General features: G+C 45.3%; 1 protein-coding gene across 3 annotated transcripts in view; it reads left to right on the top strand.

The window, feature by feature from the left end:
• The window catches only part of PMEPA1 (prostate transmembrane protein, androgen induced 1), a 46,644-nt gene extending 33,397 nt beyond the window's left edge, over window positions 1-13,247 (top strand). For 2 of the 3 annotated variants that reach the window (XM_054391962.1, XM_054391961.1), the window contains 3 exons: window positions 6,277-6,431; window positions 12,545-12,598; window positions 12,699-13,247. In XM_054391962.1, coding sequence (XP_054247937.1) covers window positions 6,277-6,431; window positions 12,545-12,598; window positions 12,699-13,247 — 758 coding nt within the window. Of the gene's footprint in view, window positions 1-4,255; window positions 4,271-6,276; window positions 6,432-12,544; window positions 12,599-12,698 lie in introns of all 3 variants that reach the window. The other variant, XM_054391963.1, reaches the window with a different exon arrangement.
• Window positions 13,248-16,100: the final 2,853 nt, after the last annotated feature.

Here is a 16,100-nt window from a genome sequence, read left to right as displayed (position 1 = left end):
CTCAAGGCAGCATAGCTGTGAGCAACAGTCCCAAAGCCTGATGAAGGCTTTGCCTGCCTCTTTTATCATCTCTCCTCATTGCCAGGCACACAGAGCAACTTCAGAACAGTTTTATATGTGTTTTCCCAAAGAACGCTGATAGAACAAAAGAGAATGGGGCTCTGATGCTGAGGGACCATCACAGGAGCACCCAGAACCTGAGGTGCATATCCCATTCCTACTGGGTAAAAAATAACTGATGGCTCGTTAACTTTGAACAGCAGAGCTTGCTCAGGAGGTATCTCATCCTGTCTGGAGTGAAGCAGGGCATGGGATTGCCTGATGCTGGGCTGATGTCCACCAGAAGATGAAATCAGCAGTACCCTGAAGAGCATATTTTTGATAGTCTGTATGAGCTTGTGATTGGACTCAATGTGCTTGAACTGTCCCAGCAATCTGTTTCAAGTCACAACTAAGGGATTTTTAATGATAAAAATACCCAGAGGAAGTGAAAGTGAACACAGGGAAAGCAAAGTATTCTGCAGGGGATTCTCTGCTCGCTTTAATTTTGTCTCAGCAAACAAGACTTGGCTTTTAGCAGGGTGCACCACAGCGTTTATGATGACTGGTGTCTTTTCTTTTTTACACTTTTTTTGTTCTTAGGAATTGTGGCTAGTGCAGATACAGCTTAGCTGTTGTCTCCCGAGTAATTTAACTTACCACTTCTCACATGGTATGCATGAGAAGTAGTATAGAAATTGTAACTGAAGCTTAAAGATAACTGGTTTGACCTCAGATGTATGTTACACCTGACTGAAAGCTAAGAACGTCTTGGCTGAGACCCTCTCTGAAGGCTGTAGTGTCCACTTGTAAATGATAGCTGGAGTACCTGTCACTACTGCAGCAAAATGCAGATGTGCTTGGGTTTTTTCTCCTCTTTGTACTTGCCAGAGCTTTGGACCATTTGTCTTCAGCAGTGATACTCTGTGTGGAAAGAAGGGCATTAATAAAGTTTATAGTAAGTGTTTTATGAACTGTAGTATAGCTGTAAAAAGTAAGGGAATGCATTTAAAGTGTACCATAGCCTCAGCTCCCCTGCGGCCAGTGTGTGTGCAGAGGTTCAGTGCTCCCAGGGTCACCTCTGACTCATAGCTCTCCCTCTTTACAAAAGATGGATTTTAATGGATTTTAAACTTGTGGATGCTGAGCATTTTATCCACACTCACTTGAGGAAGCTCTGGGATGAACCTTTTTGCAGCCACTTCTTTTTCAGCTCTGACCATGGTCCTCAGTGTGGTTGGACACCCTGACAGCTGTGCCAGTGAGGTGCTACAGCATTGGCACCAGCTGCCAGCCAGCTGCTATTTTCATAAATTTCAGACACTGTAGAGCTTTATTGTCTCAGTGGCTGGGCAGCAGCCTGGGCAGCAAGGGCATGTGCTGCCTTCCTGCAGAAAGCCCTCTGAGCAGGAAAGCAGACACAGCCTGTGCGTTGTGGGGTCCGCAGGCTTTGGGAAGGTCTCCTGTCATCCATGTAATGCTGTTGTCTACTGTGAAACCCCTCTTCAAGGGCACACGTGGTTTAAAGTGGCAAGCAAGTGACAAACTTGAAGAATGGGATGTGACAAGTGATTTCACTTGATCACGAACATCCAGTTTCAGGATTGTGAGAATCTGGGGGGAAAATGCTTAGTTGCAAAACAGTCGCACGCATGCTGACCAACTCCCAAAGCTGCAGTGTCTAGACAGAAAATACAGAAAAGCAGGTTGTGTCACTTAAATGTGATGTCTGAACCTGTTAGTTTGAAATGTATTCTGGAACAAAAATTATGCAAAATTAAGAGTGTGACCTTACTTTGCATTTGGAGGCTGAGTGTGCCCATCTTGTACAGCCTAGTGCATTTATAACACTTCCCTTGGGGAAAATTACAGAGAGAAATGAGATGAGGTCTTTTCTAATTGAAAAGTGACAATGATTAGGAAGCCAGCTACAAAAATGTGTTGAGGTTGTTTTTTTGTGGGTTTTTTCTTGTTTTGTTGTGTGTGTGTTTTTAAGAATACCAGTAGAATTATAAATTCTGTGCTTTGCAGTTTGGCTTGGTTTTCATTCCCCAAAGGCTTTCTGTTAGCATAGCAGCTGAATTACACTTGTATAATAATGTATTAACTTAAAGTTTGGGGGTTTTAATGGTCTTTTTTCATTAGTTTGACTGAACTCTTTGGATAAAATCTGAGTATATCGTGGTGGTTGTTGGGGTTTTTTTCCCCTTCTGTAAATTGAAGCCCATGAAGACAAGTTAAAACAGAGGGAGAGCTGGCAGAAACTTTGGTGCCTCAAGTGGGTATGAATTTCTTGAAAACTGAAAGCACAAATTGTGTGGGATTTTTTTGGTTTGCTTTGATTCTTGCTTTTTTTTTTTTTTTTTTTTTTTTTTTTTTTTTTTTTTTTTTTACCCCTTCCCAATGGCCAGATTTGGCAACATGAACATCTTTGGGATTAAAGCTCATTTCAAAGTACCTGATGTGTTTGCTGCTAGGCCCTGGGAGGCTGTGCTGCTCCTCATGGGCTGTGCTGAGGGTAGAGCAAAACTCAGAGCCTTCTGCTCTTCCCTGAGCTCCTGCTGATGTAGACAGCAGAGGTTCCTGGTGGGTTTGGTCTCCTCATGTGTACATGCACCACCTGGGTGATACTGGGGCAGATAGATTTTGTTTTTGTAAACAGTACATAAGCATTTGAGCCCTCGTCAGTGTTGCTGGACACAGCTAGGTGTGCTCCACTGCAGTGAGTGAGCTGTTTGCTTCCCCATGCTAATGAAGGAGATCAGAGAAGAGTAAGACCATTGGCACAAACCGACCGAAGTCCAAACAGGAGGAGCTGATCAGGTTTTAGCGTTGAGACACATTTCACCTAACCTGTTTACAGAATGCTAATTTGCAGATGAATTGTTCCCCCTCCTCCCACAAAGTGAGGTACTAAAATTACTCTTCTCTTGGTAACAGCAGTGTAATTAGCGTGGTATAAGACTACATTGTACATTGAAATACCCCAGTTTAGAGTTTGAACACTGCCTGTACCTCTCCTGGCCTTCACCCTGTGGTCCCTGAGGGGTTCCAGCCTGTGCAGGTGACCAGCTCCAGGAGAAAATGGGAAAGAGAGATGGGCTGGTAGGAGCACCCCTGCTGGAAAGCAGTGTCCCCTTCATTCTGGTAGTCATCCTGTGCCTTACTACTGCACCTCTTGGCAGCTGTGGTGTAACACCTGAATTACAGGAGCCCCAGAACCGGACTAAACAGTGTTTAAGGCTGGATGGGGACGGATGATACCAACATGTTATCCCAGATCAGTGTCTATAAATATCTGAGGGGTGGGTCTCAAGTGGAGGGGGCCAATCTCTTTTCAGTGGTGCACAGTAGTAAGACAAGGAACAAGGGATACAAACTTGAATATAGAAGATTTCACCTCAACATGTTTACAGTGAGGGTGACCAAGCACTGGAACAGGCGGCCCAGAGAGGTTGTGGAGTCTCCTTCTCTGGAGACTTTCAAAACCCACCTGGATGCATTCCTGTGCAGCCTGCCCTAAGTGATCCTGCTTTTGGCAGGGGTGGTTGGATTCAATGATTTCTGGAGGTCCCTTCCAACCTCTAACATTCTGTGATTCTGTGGCAGAATTCCCACCCTTTCTTCTGCTAAGCCTCTGCTCATTGTATGTGTGCATGTGTGTACAGGAAGCTTGGCTTAGGTCTTTTGTAAATGACACATCTGGTGTTATCCTTCCTAGGAAGGAATTAGGGCAGCACTTCCTGATGGCCAGAACTTTACCTGTGTCACCAGAGTACTGTGACCAGTTTAGTAAGGTTTGCTTCCTTTAAGGCACCTCTCATCCTAGGAAAGGAACTTTCCCTTACTACTACCTTGGTCTTGTTTTTCTTCAGAAATATAATCTCTTTTAATGGAAAAGGAATTTTTTCCATCACTGATCTCATTTATATTTTGTCTTGTGTTTTTGTACTGTGGCCAAAGCATATGCTGCATTTTGAGGCTAAATTGACTCATTTTCCTAAAATCCTTGGTTCTTTTTTTGGTTTTGTTTTGTTGTTGTTGGGTGTTTTTCTTTCTGTAATGAATTCCACAAAAAGCAGTCTCTGCAATCAAGGCTCGTGCCTGCTCCCCATGCCTGTGGGCTCTGCTGTCCATGTGTAGGTGAGCAGAGGGGCTCCAGGTCAGTGGCCCCCTGGGGTTTGGCTGTTTTGTGTGTGACCTAGAGAGCACCCAGGGGAGCTGTGTGGAGGTGCTCATTGTGCCTTTTTTTAAAATGATTTTGCATCAGTCTCTTTTTCCTAACGTTTTACTTTTGGTGTGTTTGTGTGCCTGATTGACTTGGTTTGTCTTTAGAAGAAATGAACTCCTGTTTCAGCCCATTCCTCCAGCATAGGGCACCCATGGCAACCCTTGGGTCTGGCACCTGTCATTCTGTCAGCTGATGCTTTGGGGCTGGCTCATACATTGTTGGGAAGATGTTTTTTTCCAGGTTCTTCCCCTCACAGCGGTGTTTGGGCACCTTGCTGAGCTTGCTGTGAAAGCTCCTCTTAAGAAGATGCCGTTAGCTAAAAGGCATTTTTAAGGCAAAACTCCTTTGCAATGTTTGGCTTTTAATCCCTCTCTTTTCACCCCACATGTCGTCTTCTGGTTATGGAGTGCTGGAACTATATGCGCTCCAACTCCCTCGTGCAACTAACTTTAAGGTTTCTACTTTCAAAGTATAATTCTGCTTTTGCTTTTTGAAGGTGGTGGGCAGAGCTGGTTAAGCATTTTGGGCAGTGGCAGAAATAGCTGCTGTTTAGCAGAATGAGCTCCGAGGTAACTGGCAGCACTCACCACCTGGACTGTTTTCTTGACATTTATTTGCTTTTACTGGCACTTAAATGCCACCTGCTAGGAGAAAACTTTCCATTAAAAAGGTAAAATTAAATTTGCCTGACTCAGCAGAAGCCACCCCAGCTGGTCTGAGTGGTGTGATGCTGCCTTGCGAGGCGTGATAGGTCTTCCTCTGTATCTACAGATGTATACCTGTGGGTCTGTAGAGATAAAATACAGATGGCATCCTTGATAGCTTAGGGCACAGTTTTCCGAAACTGTATTTTATAGCTGTCTGTGCTGAGCAGCAAACAGGTTAAATCCACAGAACTGTAGAATTTTGCTGGTCTGGGCCCTCCTTTATGAGCACTTGAGCTGCTGCTGCCTGGTTCTGGGCATGGCAAGTCCTGGGCACTGCTGGCTTGAGGGGGCTTGTGGGGAGCAACCAACTGGTTCAGGATGGCATCTGCTCTCTGGGTGCCAGTGCATGGAAATAATGACCCCAGTGCTACATTTGCCTCCAGTACTCAGTTTTCCTTAGCCTCAGAGAGGTGTGAGGAATTATTTCCTTAGGGAATTTTAGGAGTGGCTTCTTGCTGCCTCCTGCCAAATGTCTCCAGAGTTAACTGGCCAGTCTGTTGTTTGCTTGTTCTTGTTTGGAGCATTTTTGGCAGTTTTCCTTTATGCCAGTTCAAGCCATTCAAGCTGCCACTGTCAGCTGGCTGAACCCTGAGCTGAGGGATGTCTGGAGCTCTGGGATATGGCCCCCATTGGCAGATCCATCATGCCCATCTGGTGTCTCACCAGAAAGTAGGAGGTCTCCCTGCCTGTGCCCTGTGATGGGGTGGACTGGCATTGGGAGAGGGGGTGCTGCCAGCACCAGTGCCTGCTGTGTTGTGCTATGCTATGGGCTCCCTTTGTCACTGTCTAACCCCTGTGACAAAGGGGACATGTGCCTGGTTCAAGAGTCTGTCAAGGAGGACTTCAGACTGGTCCTTCCTGGGTGAAGGAGTGGTGGTGATGGGAAGGGAACTGCCAAAGTTCAGCTTGCCCTTTAGCTAAATTGCTTCATTAGGGTGAATTGTGCTGGTTAATGGTTCCGTGGCCCAAAGCTGCTGGTTTTGTGTGGTGGGGGCATCCAGCACACAGTGGCTGGGAGGGCTTTGGGAAGTCCTGTCTGCGTTGTAGCTTGGAAACATTCTGCTTTGCAGATTGCCATTAAAGATCCCTCCTAGAGACTCTTCTGTGGCACTGAAAAAGTGAATTAATGAGTTTTTTATTAAGTAGCTGAGCTCAAAGCATGCAGAGCCCACGTAGGCATGTGAGAGCTTTTTAGGGGAAGGAGACAGTGATGTCTTTGGCATCTCAGCCACTTTACTTTTCTTCTGCTCAAGTCCATGCTGCTTCTGGTGGCCTAAAGTCTGTCTGTCTCTCTTGCAGCGGAGCTGGAGTTTGTACAGATAATCATAATCGTGGTGGTGATGATGGTGATGGTGGTGGTGATCACATGTCTGCTGAACCACTACAAGCTCTCTGCACGATCCTTCATCAGCCGGCACAGCCAGGGGAGGCGGCGAGACGAGAACCTCTCATCAGTAAGTCACACCCTGCTCTTCCAGCCCACGTCCTCCTGTGCCATTTGTCAAGTGATGTGACCCTGGGGGAATGTGAGACCCAAAGGCGTTCATTTAGGTTGTGCTTGTGCATGAAGAGACACCCTCCAGGTTGAGTCTTGGCGTCATCTTCTGCCTCTCAGTTATGGGGAGAGAGAGGCTTTTAGGCATACCTGTGGCTCTTTAGAGTGTTGTATGTTGCAGTATATGGACAGCCATGGCCTCTGCCTTTGCCTGGGTTTGCAATTTGGTCTTGACATCAGTAAAGTAACTGCACAAGGCCGTTTTTAGTACGTCCAGTTTCAGAAACCACTGTGTACCCTCAGCTCCTTGGGGTGGATATACTGTGCCTTTAACAGCCCCAGACTATTGAGTCTGAGGTAGCTCCAGCTGAAGAGTCTCAAATGACTGTATAAAAACATCTTGAGGAGCATGGAAAATCCTCAAGTTTTCACCAGTGGTGCTGCCATTGCTGTGGTGGAGGGGTCAGCAAACACTTGTCAGTCAGATTAGCCAAAATCTTTCCAAGGGGATGCTCAATAGGTTCCCTGTGTAATCCAGGCTCCCTGTTTCATAAACGCCCAAGGAGAAACATGTTAATTGTACCTCTGACAGGGACTCTATGGCAAGCCTCTGCAGCCTCAGGGCAGATGTTGGTTTATGCAGTTTTCTCAAATGCAGCAGCTCAGGGGGACTTACAAGATCCTGTAGAGAAAAAGGCATCACATTTTCTTGGAAGGTGAGCATGTACTATTCACAGCTGCCTACGTGGCTCTGCCTTCAGTGCAGGCATATCTTGCAATGATGCTTTTATTTTTTTTTTTAACATTCACCCTGAAGGATCTTAAAGCTCTTTAAAATGATAGGGCTTCCTCAAGGTCACTGCTTCAAGCCTTCTCTGCAGGCTTCCAGGGCAGGCTGAGCACACCGGTGCTGCCTTGTGATGGTCTGTGTGGGTCTTGTATCAAATTCATGCTCACTGCAGGAAAAAAGATCAAATATTGGGATTGCTTTCTCCCCCCCACCCTCCCCCCTCTTTTTTTTTTCCTTCTATTTTCTCTTTTTTCTTTTTAAAGAGAGGGAAAGAGATCTAACGTCTTTCATGAAGTAAGTCTTCAGTTAAGTGCTGTAGAAGGCTGTCCAGCAGGCAGATGTCCGGGGCACAGCTGTCCCTCTGCTCCGTAGCTGCTCTTTTTGTCACGTTGCTCACAGCTGACAAAGGTCCTGTATTGGACACTCAGTGCCAAAGTGAGGAAGACACCCATTGGGAAGGAAGCTGTGTCCACCCCAAACTCAATTAAAGCCCCACCTTGTTTTATGGGCTGTGGAGCACAGTTCCAGAGGGCACAACAGTGAGCTCAGTCTGTTGGTGCTGTACCATGAGATCCAAGTGCTGGAGTGCCTGATCTTGTGTTCAACTAGCCAGAGCGCGGGTGGTGATTGCTCCAGCACCTGCCTGCTATAGGGAGCAGAGCTGACCACCCCCCCACCCCAGATCCCTGCTCCTCCTGGACTCACAGAAATATTACATCTCATCTTACCATCTCATACAGTGGGATTCCAGCAGCAGCAGAATGTGGGCACCCAAGCACATGGATTAATAAAAATAGCAGAAAGGTTGCTTTCTTGTTCTCAGATATTTTACTCTTTTATCATGTCCAGAATATTTTACTTGAACAAGACCAAAATGTTTCCTTTTACATTTTCAAACCAAGTATCAGATCAAATCTTTTTTGTTTTAATATACAAATGTCTGTTTTCTTAAATGGCTTGGATTTTATTTTCTTTAAGAAGGAAGACTAACATGGAGGGAGAAGACAAAATCCTGTGGAGACTGAACAAAAATTTCAGGTCTACTGTTTAAAAGAGAATGCCTTTTTCTCCTTTTTCAAAGTTTTGGGGTTTTTTTCTGTTTCAAATTTTACCAGGCAAAACTTTCCACACCAAACCAGCTCCATTATGTAGTTGGCCTTCAGACACATGAGTGATGAAATGGCTTTTCAGCAGAGGTTTATCTCTGCACCTTTGCTAGACACAGGATGCAGAATCTTCAAAACCTTTCTCAGAGCTAAGGAGAGATATGTGAATATACCGTTTTGGGTTTGTTGGGGTTTTTTTTCCCCACTCTTTATAATTCTTCCCCCTCTCTCTGCCCCTGTCAGTGTAGCAGTGATAGAGTGGCAGCCAAGGTTCCCTGTGGCCTGAGCGCCCTCCTGATGGGACAGGGAAGCCCATCCTGTGCTAAGCAGGAAGGTCGTTAGAGGGGGATCAATCATAATAAAGATCTTAGAGGTGTCTCCTCTGGCATTCAGCACAGCGTGTCTTTTTGCAGAAACCAGCTCCAGCCTAAACAAGTGCCAAGGGCTGGCAGGCAGAGGCTGCGCTGAACTGGATACTGGTTCACGTAGTCCATTAAACTTGCAGTGAACTGGCACTGGGCTTTTTAAATCCCAAACTTCATTTTGCTGTCGTGACCACAGATGGGCACTGGGGCTGCACGCATGCTTTTCATCTTTTGAAATATTAAAGTAGTTCATCCCATGGTCAGGATGCTGCTAGGTCTGCCCAAGTTGTCCTTTTGTTGTAGTAGCTCAAAAATTACAAGTGAAGGAGAAATTGATTTCCCTAAAGATACTTTGATGCTCTTCTTGCTATAAAGGAATTTTTGTATTAGGTCATGTGTTTCTCCAGCATTGGTCTCGCTATACTTAATCTGTCTCCTTATAACAATATTTAAGAAATGCTACTAAAAACTTTCTTTGCAGTAAGAATGACACCGTCCCTGCACCTTTGAAACAGTGATAGCTCACTCCCCCCAGAAACGTGGTTTAAATTCGATTTCCAAGAACGCCTTTGTCCCCCAGAATAGAAAATACAAGTCCTCCTGAAGGCTCAGAGGCTTAATCTGCACCATGCAGCTTTACAGAGAAAATTCTTTGAGGTTTCTTAAACAAGCAGTTCTGTAGAAGTTGATGACTGATCTCTAAAAAGAAATTAAAAAGTAATTTTAGGTTCAGCAGCGAGTCCTGGAATACTTGGGGAGGCTTTTGCAGCCGTATTGCTCATCAGACAGCAGTCTCAGCTTTTGTTTCAGAAAACCAGAGCTTTCTAGACTCTGCCATTGTTGAGGTGAATTCAAGTCCTAAATATTCTGAAAATCAGAGGTAAGCAAGGAGAGCCCCGAAGTGAGGATTTACAGGGCAGTGTGGTTTTCTTGGCTCAGTGGGGCTGTGTAGCCATCCCATGCTGGAAGTGAGAAGTCTAGAAGTGTGTTTTCTGTCTCTGAGGCTTTGCCCTCCTCTGGCTACTGATTTCCAGCAATTTTAATCCTGCTGTTGAGTTCTGGGGAGAGAGCAGCCTTTACCCAGATGGGCTTTACAGTGGTGTGTGAGGGAGAGGGCTGGTGTCGATGAGCAGCGAGCGTGCTGTTTCTACTACTTTGCTACTCTTGCATCCATGTGTTGCCTGGAGCATCATTCCTGGACCTCATCTGTACCAACAGATGAGTCAGTGTGTGAGCCAGATACTTCTTCTAAACATCTGGGTGCAGACTTTTGGTGAGGTGACACTTAGGAGTAGGGGACGTTCTGGGTGGAGCAGCTCCCATAAAGGTGTATGTGTGCCCTCCTGCCGCAGCAGCAAGCCCCAGCTGAGCACAGCCATGTCTCACGTGCCTGGAAGTGCTGGGATACAGCCACCCTCATGGGAGCCAGCTGACATCACTCCCAGGAAAGGGAGAAGCAGATGGGATATTGCCATGGCACTGCCCACTGCCAAGTTAAATATAAAACATCTAGCAGAAGGCAGAGGGGTACTTGCTGCTCAGGAAGCTTGCCACGGGGGCATGGCAAAGTAAATACAATTTTCAAAGTGCTTCCTGCACCTGCCCACTGCTTCAGCATCCTTTGGGATAAGGTGAAGGGCCAGCAGCATGTGTGGCAGTGCTGGAAACCCTCCCTGTTCCCTTTGGTGTCAGTGCCATGGCTGAGCAGGGGTGAGAGGTGAGGGTTTAAGCTGTGGCAGATGCAGTTCCTCTGGGGTATTTTGGCTACCGACAGAATTTGACTGCAGACTGTCCCTGCAGGCAAGAAGTATGTAAAATGGACCAGAGCAAGCAGTTGATGCCTGTGTGAGCAGCTGCATACTGAAGTCTCAAGTCTGTATGGAACCTGGTGTTGTGCAGCGCACAGCTCAGCCAGTGTGTTCATTAGCAGTAGCTGGAGGGATGGTGGCATTGCAGCACTTAACCTCTGCTCCAAGGAGATGCTCCCTAAAAAACTGAGAAGTGGGAAGAATCTGGGCTCCCTCATTTCCATACAAATTACTGTTTTCTTCGAACTGGCAACAGGACTGCCTTGAGGCTTATGTGCAGAGCTGAGCTTCACAAACAGGAACCTCATGGAATTCTCTCCATACCTGATGCCACGTGTGATACCACGAGAGAAAGTATATTCCAAGTTGGGGAAAATGAAGAAGGAAAAGAGGAGGGGGAATATAACAGGTGGCTGTTTTGGAGGTGTAAATGCTGTATTTTGGGCAGTTGGATGTATGTCTTGGTATGCCCCAGTGCTGAGGCTTTTACTGTCGGGCTTGGGCTGGTTCTGCCCAAGGAGGCACTCCCAGCCTGTTAGCTTTTGAAGATGCTTCCAAGAGTAGCATCAGCCTCTTACTGGGAAAGCTGCAAAGTTATGCAGCAATGTTTTCTCTTGCATGCCACAGCCTGGGATGAAGCTAGATGTGCTTCACAGCTGGGCAAGGTCCAGGGAGCATCAGCAGGCAGAATCCTTTCTGACTTTATCAGTGAAAATGTTTGTGGTGCTGTGGTACCATTGCAGTTTTTTACTTTCATAGGGACACCAGGCTGCGCAGACTGTCACCAGGTTATTAAAGGAATGGGTGTTTTCATAGTGGGAGGGCTTGTGGCTTGCTTCTCTGGTCAGCCCTGCTGTGTAGGGTGGGCCTGAGAATGGACTTTGGATGTGACACCCTAAAGTGAAAAAGAAACAACCTTGGCAGTTACTTATTTATTATTTTACTGGTGGTAGATACTTCTGCCTGTGCCAGAACTGGAGATTCACCTGCAGGGAACTGACAAATGCCAGCTCTTCCAGGTTATAATGAGGAGCCTTCTGGCTTTTTTTGCTCCAGCCCTGCCTGGGAGGGATGCTGCTTCGCTCCATGTGAATATTTGCAATATTTAAATGTTTTAGTTCTTAAGGCAGAAGTGTCTAGGGTGACAGCAAATGGGAAGAACCTTTGTTTGTTTTGATCATGAGTTGTAAACTAATCTCATGGTTTGGGGGAAATTGGCTTGTGGCTTTCTCCTGCCTGGGGTTGTTGGTGCCCGGGTTGGGATTGCAGGATCAGGGTGATGCTTGCAACGTAAGGAAACCTCTAGAACACAGTTCTCCAGGCTGTTTAAGCTAAGAACCATTTATCTTTTTGGAGAAGAAATACTCTGGAACCATCCTGTTGCTACAGATTTTTTTTTTTTTTTAAGCTAAATCAAAATTAGGCTTAACATTTAGTTATTCACTTATCTATGTTTTCCCATGCTTTCCTTGATTGTGTGCATCAGAATGTGGGTGTCAGGTTTTTCTTTTTAAAAAAATCTTGTCATTATTTCATGGAGCATTTTCTGATGTCTTGTGAATCACCCACAGCTCATGGATCACAAATTGAAAAATACTCCTTTGGCATGTTTGAACCAGGGAGAGAAACATGCTGGGTGGGTGTGGGTGGGTGGGAGGGAGGAAGTCTGCAGAGCGTTGTTTGCTGGTGTCATTCTCATCATTCATTCTGCAAATGATCTATTCAGTATAAACGGAGGTGAAAATGGAGGGAAATTCTAATCAGAAGTGTTGTTTTTGGTGGTAATACACTAATGCCCTTGTCACACACCCCTCTGATACCCAGCATATATGATGGCAGCTAATACCTCTGCTAGAACTGGCTGCAGCTGGAGCAGGGACATGCAGCAGCAGCATCTTACCTGGGCTCTGGTGCAGTATGAAGCCTGGCACGAGCTGTTTGCAGAAGGAGCTTATCACTGCTGGCAGTCACTCACTCTGCCCTCTCTCTCCTTTCCCATGCAGGAGGGAAGCCTGTGGCCTTCGGAAAGCACAGTGTCGGGGAATGGAATAACAGAGGTGAGGGCAGCGTGGGCATGGGTGCCGTGGCCTTTCCCGCTGAGCGGGGTGCAGCGTCTCACACCTCTCTTCCTCTTTTCTCTTTTTCTCTCCCTTTCAGCAGCAAATCTACACCCCGAGACCCAGCGACCGCCTGGCAGTGCCATCCTTTCTGCAGAGGGACCGCTTTAACAGATTCCAGCCCACCTACCCCTACATGCAGCATGAGATCGACCTGCCGCCCACCATCTCGCTGTCGGACGGTGAGGAGCCCCCCCCGTACCAGGGACCCTGCACACTGCAGCTGCGAGACCCTGAGCAGCAAATGGAGCTCAACAGAGAGTCGGTCCGGGCCCCCCCCAACAGAACCATCTTTGACAGTGACTTGATAGATAACTCAGTGTATGGGGGGCCGTGCCCCCCCAGCAGTAACTCTGGCATCAGCGCGACCTGCTATGGGAGCAATGGTAGGATGGAGGGACCGCCACCCACATACAGCGAGGTGATAGGGCACTACCCCGGGTCTACGTTTTACCAGCACCAGCAGAACAACAACGGGATGCCCTCCATCTTGGAGGGCAGCAGACTCCATCATTCACAAATCAATGGCCTTGAGAGCACAACCGTGTGGAACAAAGAGAAAGAGAAACAAAAAGGGCACCCCTTTTAAAAAAAAAAAAAACAAAAAGAAAGAAAAGAAAAAAAAAGGCAAGAAAGCAAAAGAAACACTCTGCACTTCTCGTTAAAAGAAAAAGGAGAGAGAGAGAGTTGAGGAAGATGAGCAAAGAAAAAAATAAAGCCCTTCCCCATCTCTCCATGTATAAATATTTACTTGTTATGTCTGGTCTGAATGCACAAGCCTACCAAGCTTGCAAAAACATTTCTTTATTGAGCTGTGTCTAGACGTTTAAAAAGGAAAAAAAAATCAACTGTAGTCCTTTTTTCGTTTGGTTTTTTTTGGTGTTTTTGTTGTTGTTGTTTCTAGTTGAGCTGTGTGTGAATGCTTTTTTTTTTTTTAGTTTGATTATTTCACTTATCTTTAAAGACAAAATATTTGCACAAAAAAACCCATTTTGTTTAAAGATCTGCAATATAAATATATAAATATATATTAAAAATAAGAGGAAAGTGTATGTGTAAGGAGCAGGAGTATTTTTGTATTAGAAGAGGCCTATTCAAAAAAAGAAAAAAAAAGAAAAAAAAAAGTTGTTTTCTGAAATAGAAGAAAAAATGGCAATTTTTTGAGTGCCAACTCAAAAATCGTGTATTACATTGTAAAAAAAAAAAAAAAACAACAAAAAAATTCAAAAGCAGGGGTTTAGAGTTATTTATATAAATGTTGAAATTTTGCACTATTTTTTAATATAAATATGTCAGTGCTTGTGTTGGTCAAAGCCTCTATCATGTCTACCATGAACCTGTTAAGGGATATATGTCGAAGTGAAGAACAAAGTAGCTGGAAGGGGGTGGAAGATGGCTGATGCCAGCCCTGGGAGGAGCGGTGAGCGAGACTGCATCTTATGCAAATCCTTAATTTCCAGAGTCCCTCTGCGTGGCCACTGACAGTCACGGCTTTAATACATTCCCTACAAAGCAAGAGGAGTTGGTGTGTGTCTGTGTGTCATCTGGTAGGATTATTGGAGTAAAAAAAGGTAAAATAAAAGCTCCCTGCTTCCGAGAGTCAGCAATGACTGAAGCAGACAAAAATTGCTTGATTTTTTTTTTTTTTTTTTTTTTTTTTTTGGACAACCTCTAACTTTTTTTTGGAGTGGGGGGTGGTGGGGATCAGAATAAACTTCTGTGTCTGAAGGAACAAAGTGGTTTTTGTTTGGTTGTTGTTTTTTTTTTTTTTTTCTTTCAATGTTTAACTGAAGGGCCCCGTTTGGAGCTGAAGTGGTGATTATAGAAGTTAATGCGAGTTGATGGTGACATGCCCACCAGCTGCCTTTTAGCTAGGGTTTAAATATCTCATGGAAAGTACAAGCTGGATGGTGTGGTGGTGGTCAAAGTCTCTTTCGTTTTGTATCAGCCTCCCAAACCTCTCTTTGGGATAAGCAGACACAGCCATGTCTCGTAGCTCTGCCATCCCTGGGGCCGCCTCTGGTCATCGCTATTTTTTACTTGATTATCCTAGCTAAAGAGGTTTCAGATAACAGTAGATGGCCATGAATCTGCTCCTGTGATGTATTAATTAAAGGCTAAGGAAATACGCTTAATGCTTTAGAAGCAAACCCTTCCTTTACCTCTTCTGAAGATAGGAGTCCTCATCCACAGCAGCACAGTCCCACCTGCCCTCCCGCCCACCAGGTGTTGTGTGTCTTTTAATTTATCTTGCTTTTGGAAGCATTTTGTCTTACTATGCTATTGTTTACATTTTTATATGGTGTAGTGTTTGGTAGGTGTTTCACCCTCGTGGTGAAGGTGTACGTGATGGAGCGAGCGAGTGGGAAACCTGAGGGCGAGAGAAAGCGCAAGGGCAAAACCCTGGTCCTGGTCCTGTCTCCTGGCTGGGAGAGCATCGCTGGGGCACGAGGAGGGGTCGGTGTGGGAACCACAGAGTGCAAAGCTTTTACAAGGAGGTGCGATTTCATTTTCTGCAGGATGCTATCTAGTAGAGTGACATAAATGAAAGATATAAAGGCAATAACTATTGTTTTTAAGCAACTTTTCTATTACTTGAAAAAATAAACCACAAACCCACAACCAACCATGAGAACGGTTTTGAAGTTCTGACCATTTGAACAATATTTATAATGTATTTTAAAGAAGATGATGAATAGCTGAACTTGAAGTTTGCTCATTATTTTTTGCCTTTTTTTTTTTTGCCTAGAAATAGTCCTGTACCTTCTCAATATTTCAAACTGCTTTTCCACAGCTCTTGAAACTTTCATAGCTTTACAGTCCTGTAACCTAAATTTTGATGACCTAAAAAAAAAAAGCCACAAAAAAAGGAAAAAAAAAAAGTCTTGCAAAGGAATAAATCTAGTTTGTCATGAAAGGTACAAAACTAGTGAATTTATACAAGTTTTTGAAATGTATCTTTCCTTTATGTAACATGTCTATTTAGTGCCTTATTAAAGAAACAGTAACCCTCCCTTTTTAGAGAGGGGAAAACAAAATCATCGTTAGCGTCACAAGTAACCAGCGTCTGGTCTCTTGCTCCTTTGGACCTTGCATCCGATTTTCCTTTCCCATCTTTCCCAGCAGCTCTGCCTGCTCCTGGAGCAGCTCTCTGTGCCTGGCCACACGGGCTGCTCCTGCTGCTCTTCTCCCACCGTTTGTAAGGGAACTTGAACACATTTATGCACATTGTCCTGCCCGGGGAGGCAGGAAATCGGTGGATATTGTAAATGAAATACCAACCAAAAGAGAAACCGAAATATAATATCTACTGCCCTCTTGAGCCAAAATGTGTGAATAGTGGGGCTGGGGCTTTTCTTGGGGGGGGGAGGGTGGGAGGGGTGCTCTGTGATCTGAACTAGTTTGTTTGCTATGAAAAACCTGGTTACCTCAGCAGGTTTTG

Source organism: Indicator indicator, chromosome 24 (genome assembly GCF_027791375.1).
Source record: "Indicator indicator isolate 239-I01 chromosome 24, UM_Iind_1.1, whole genome shotgun sequence".
Taxonomy (NCBI): Eukaryota; Metazoa; Chordata; class Aves; order Piciformes; family Indicatoridae; genus Indicator; species Indicator indicator.
This window is presented reverse-complemented; position numbering and strand designations above follow the sequence as displayed.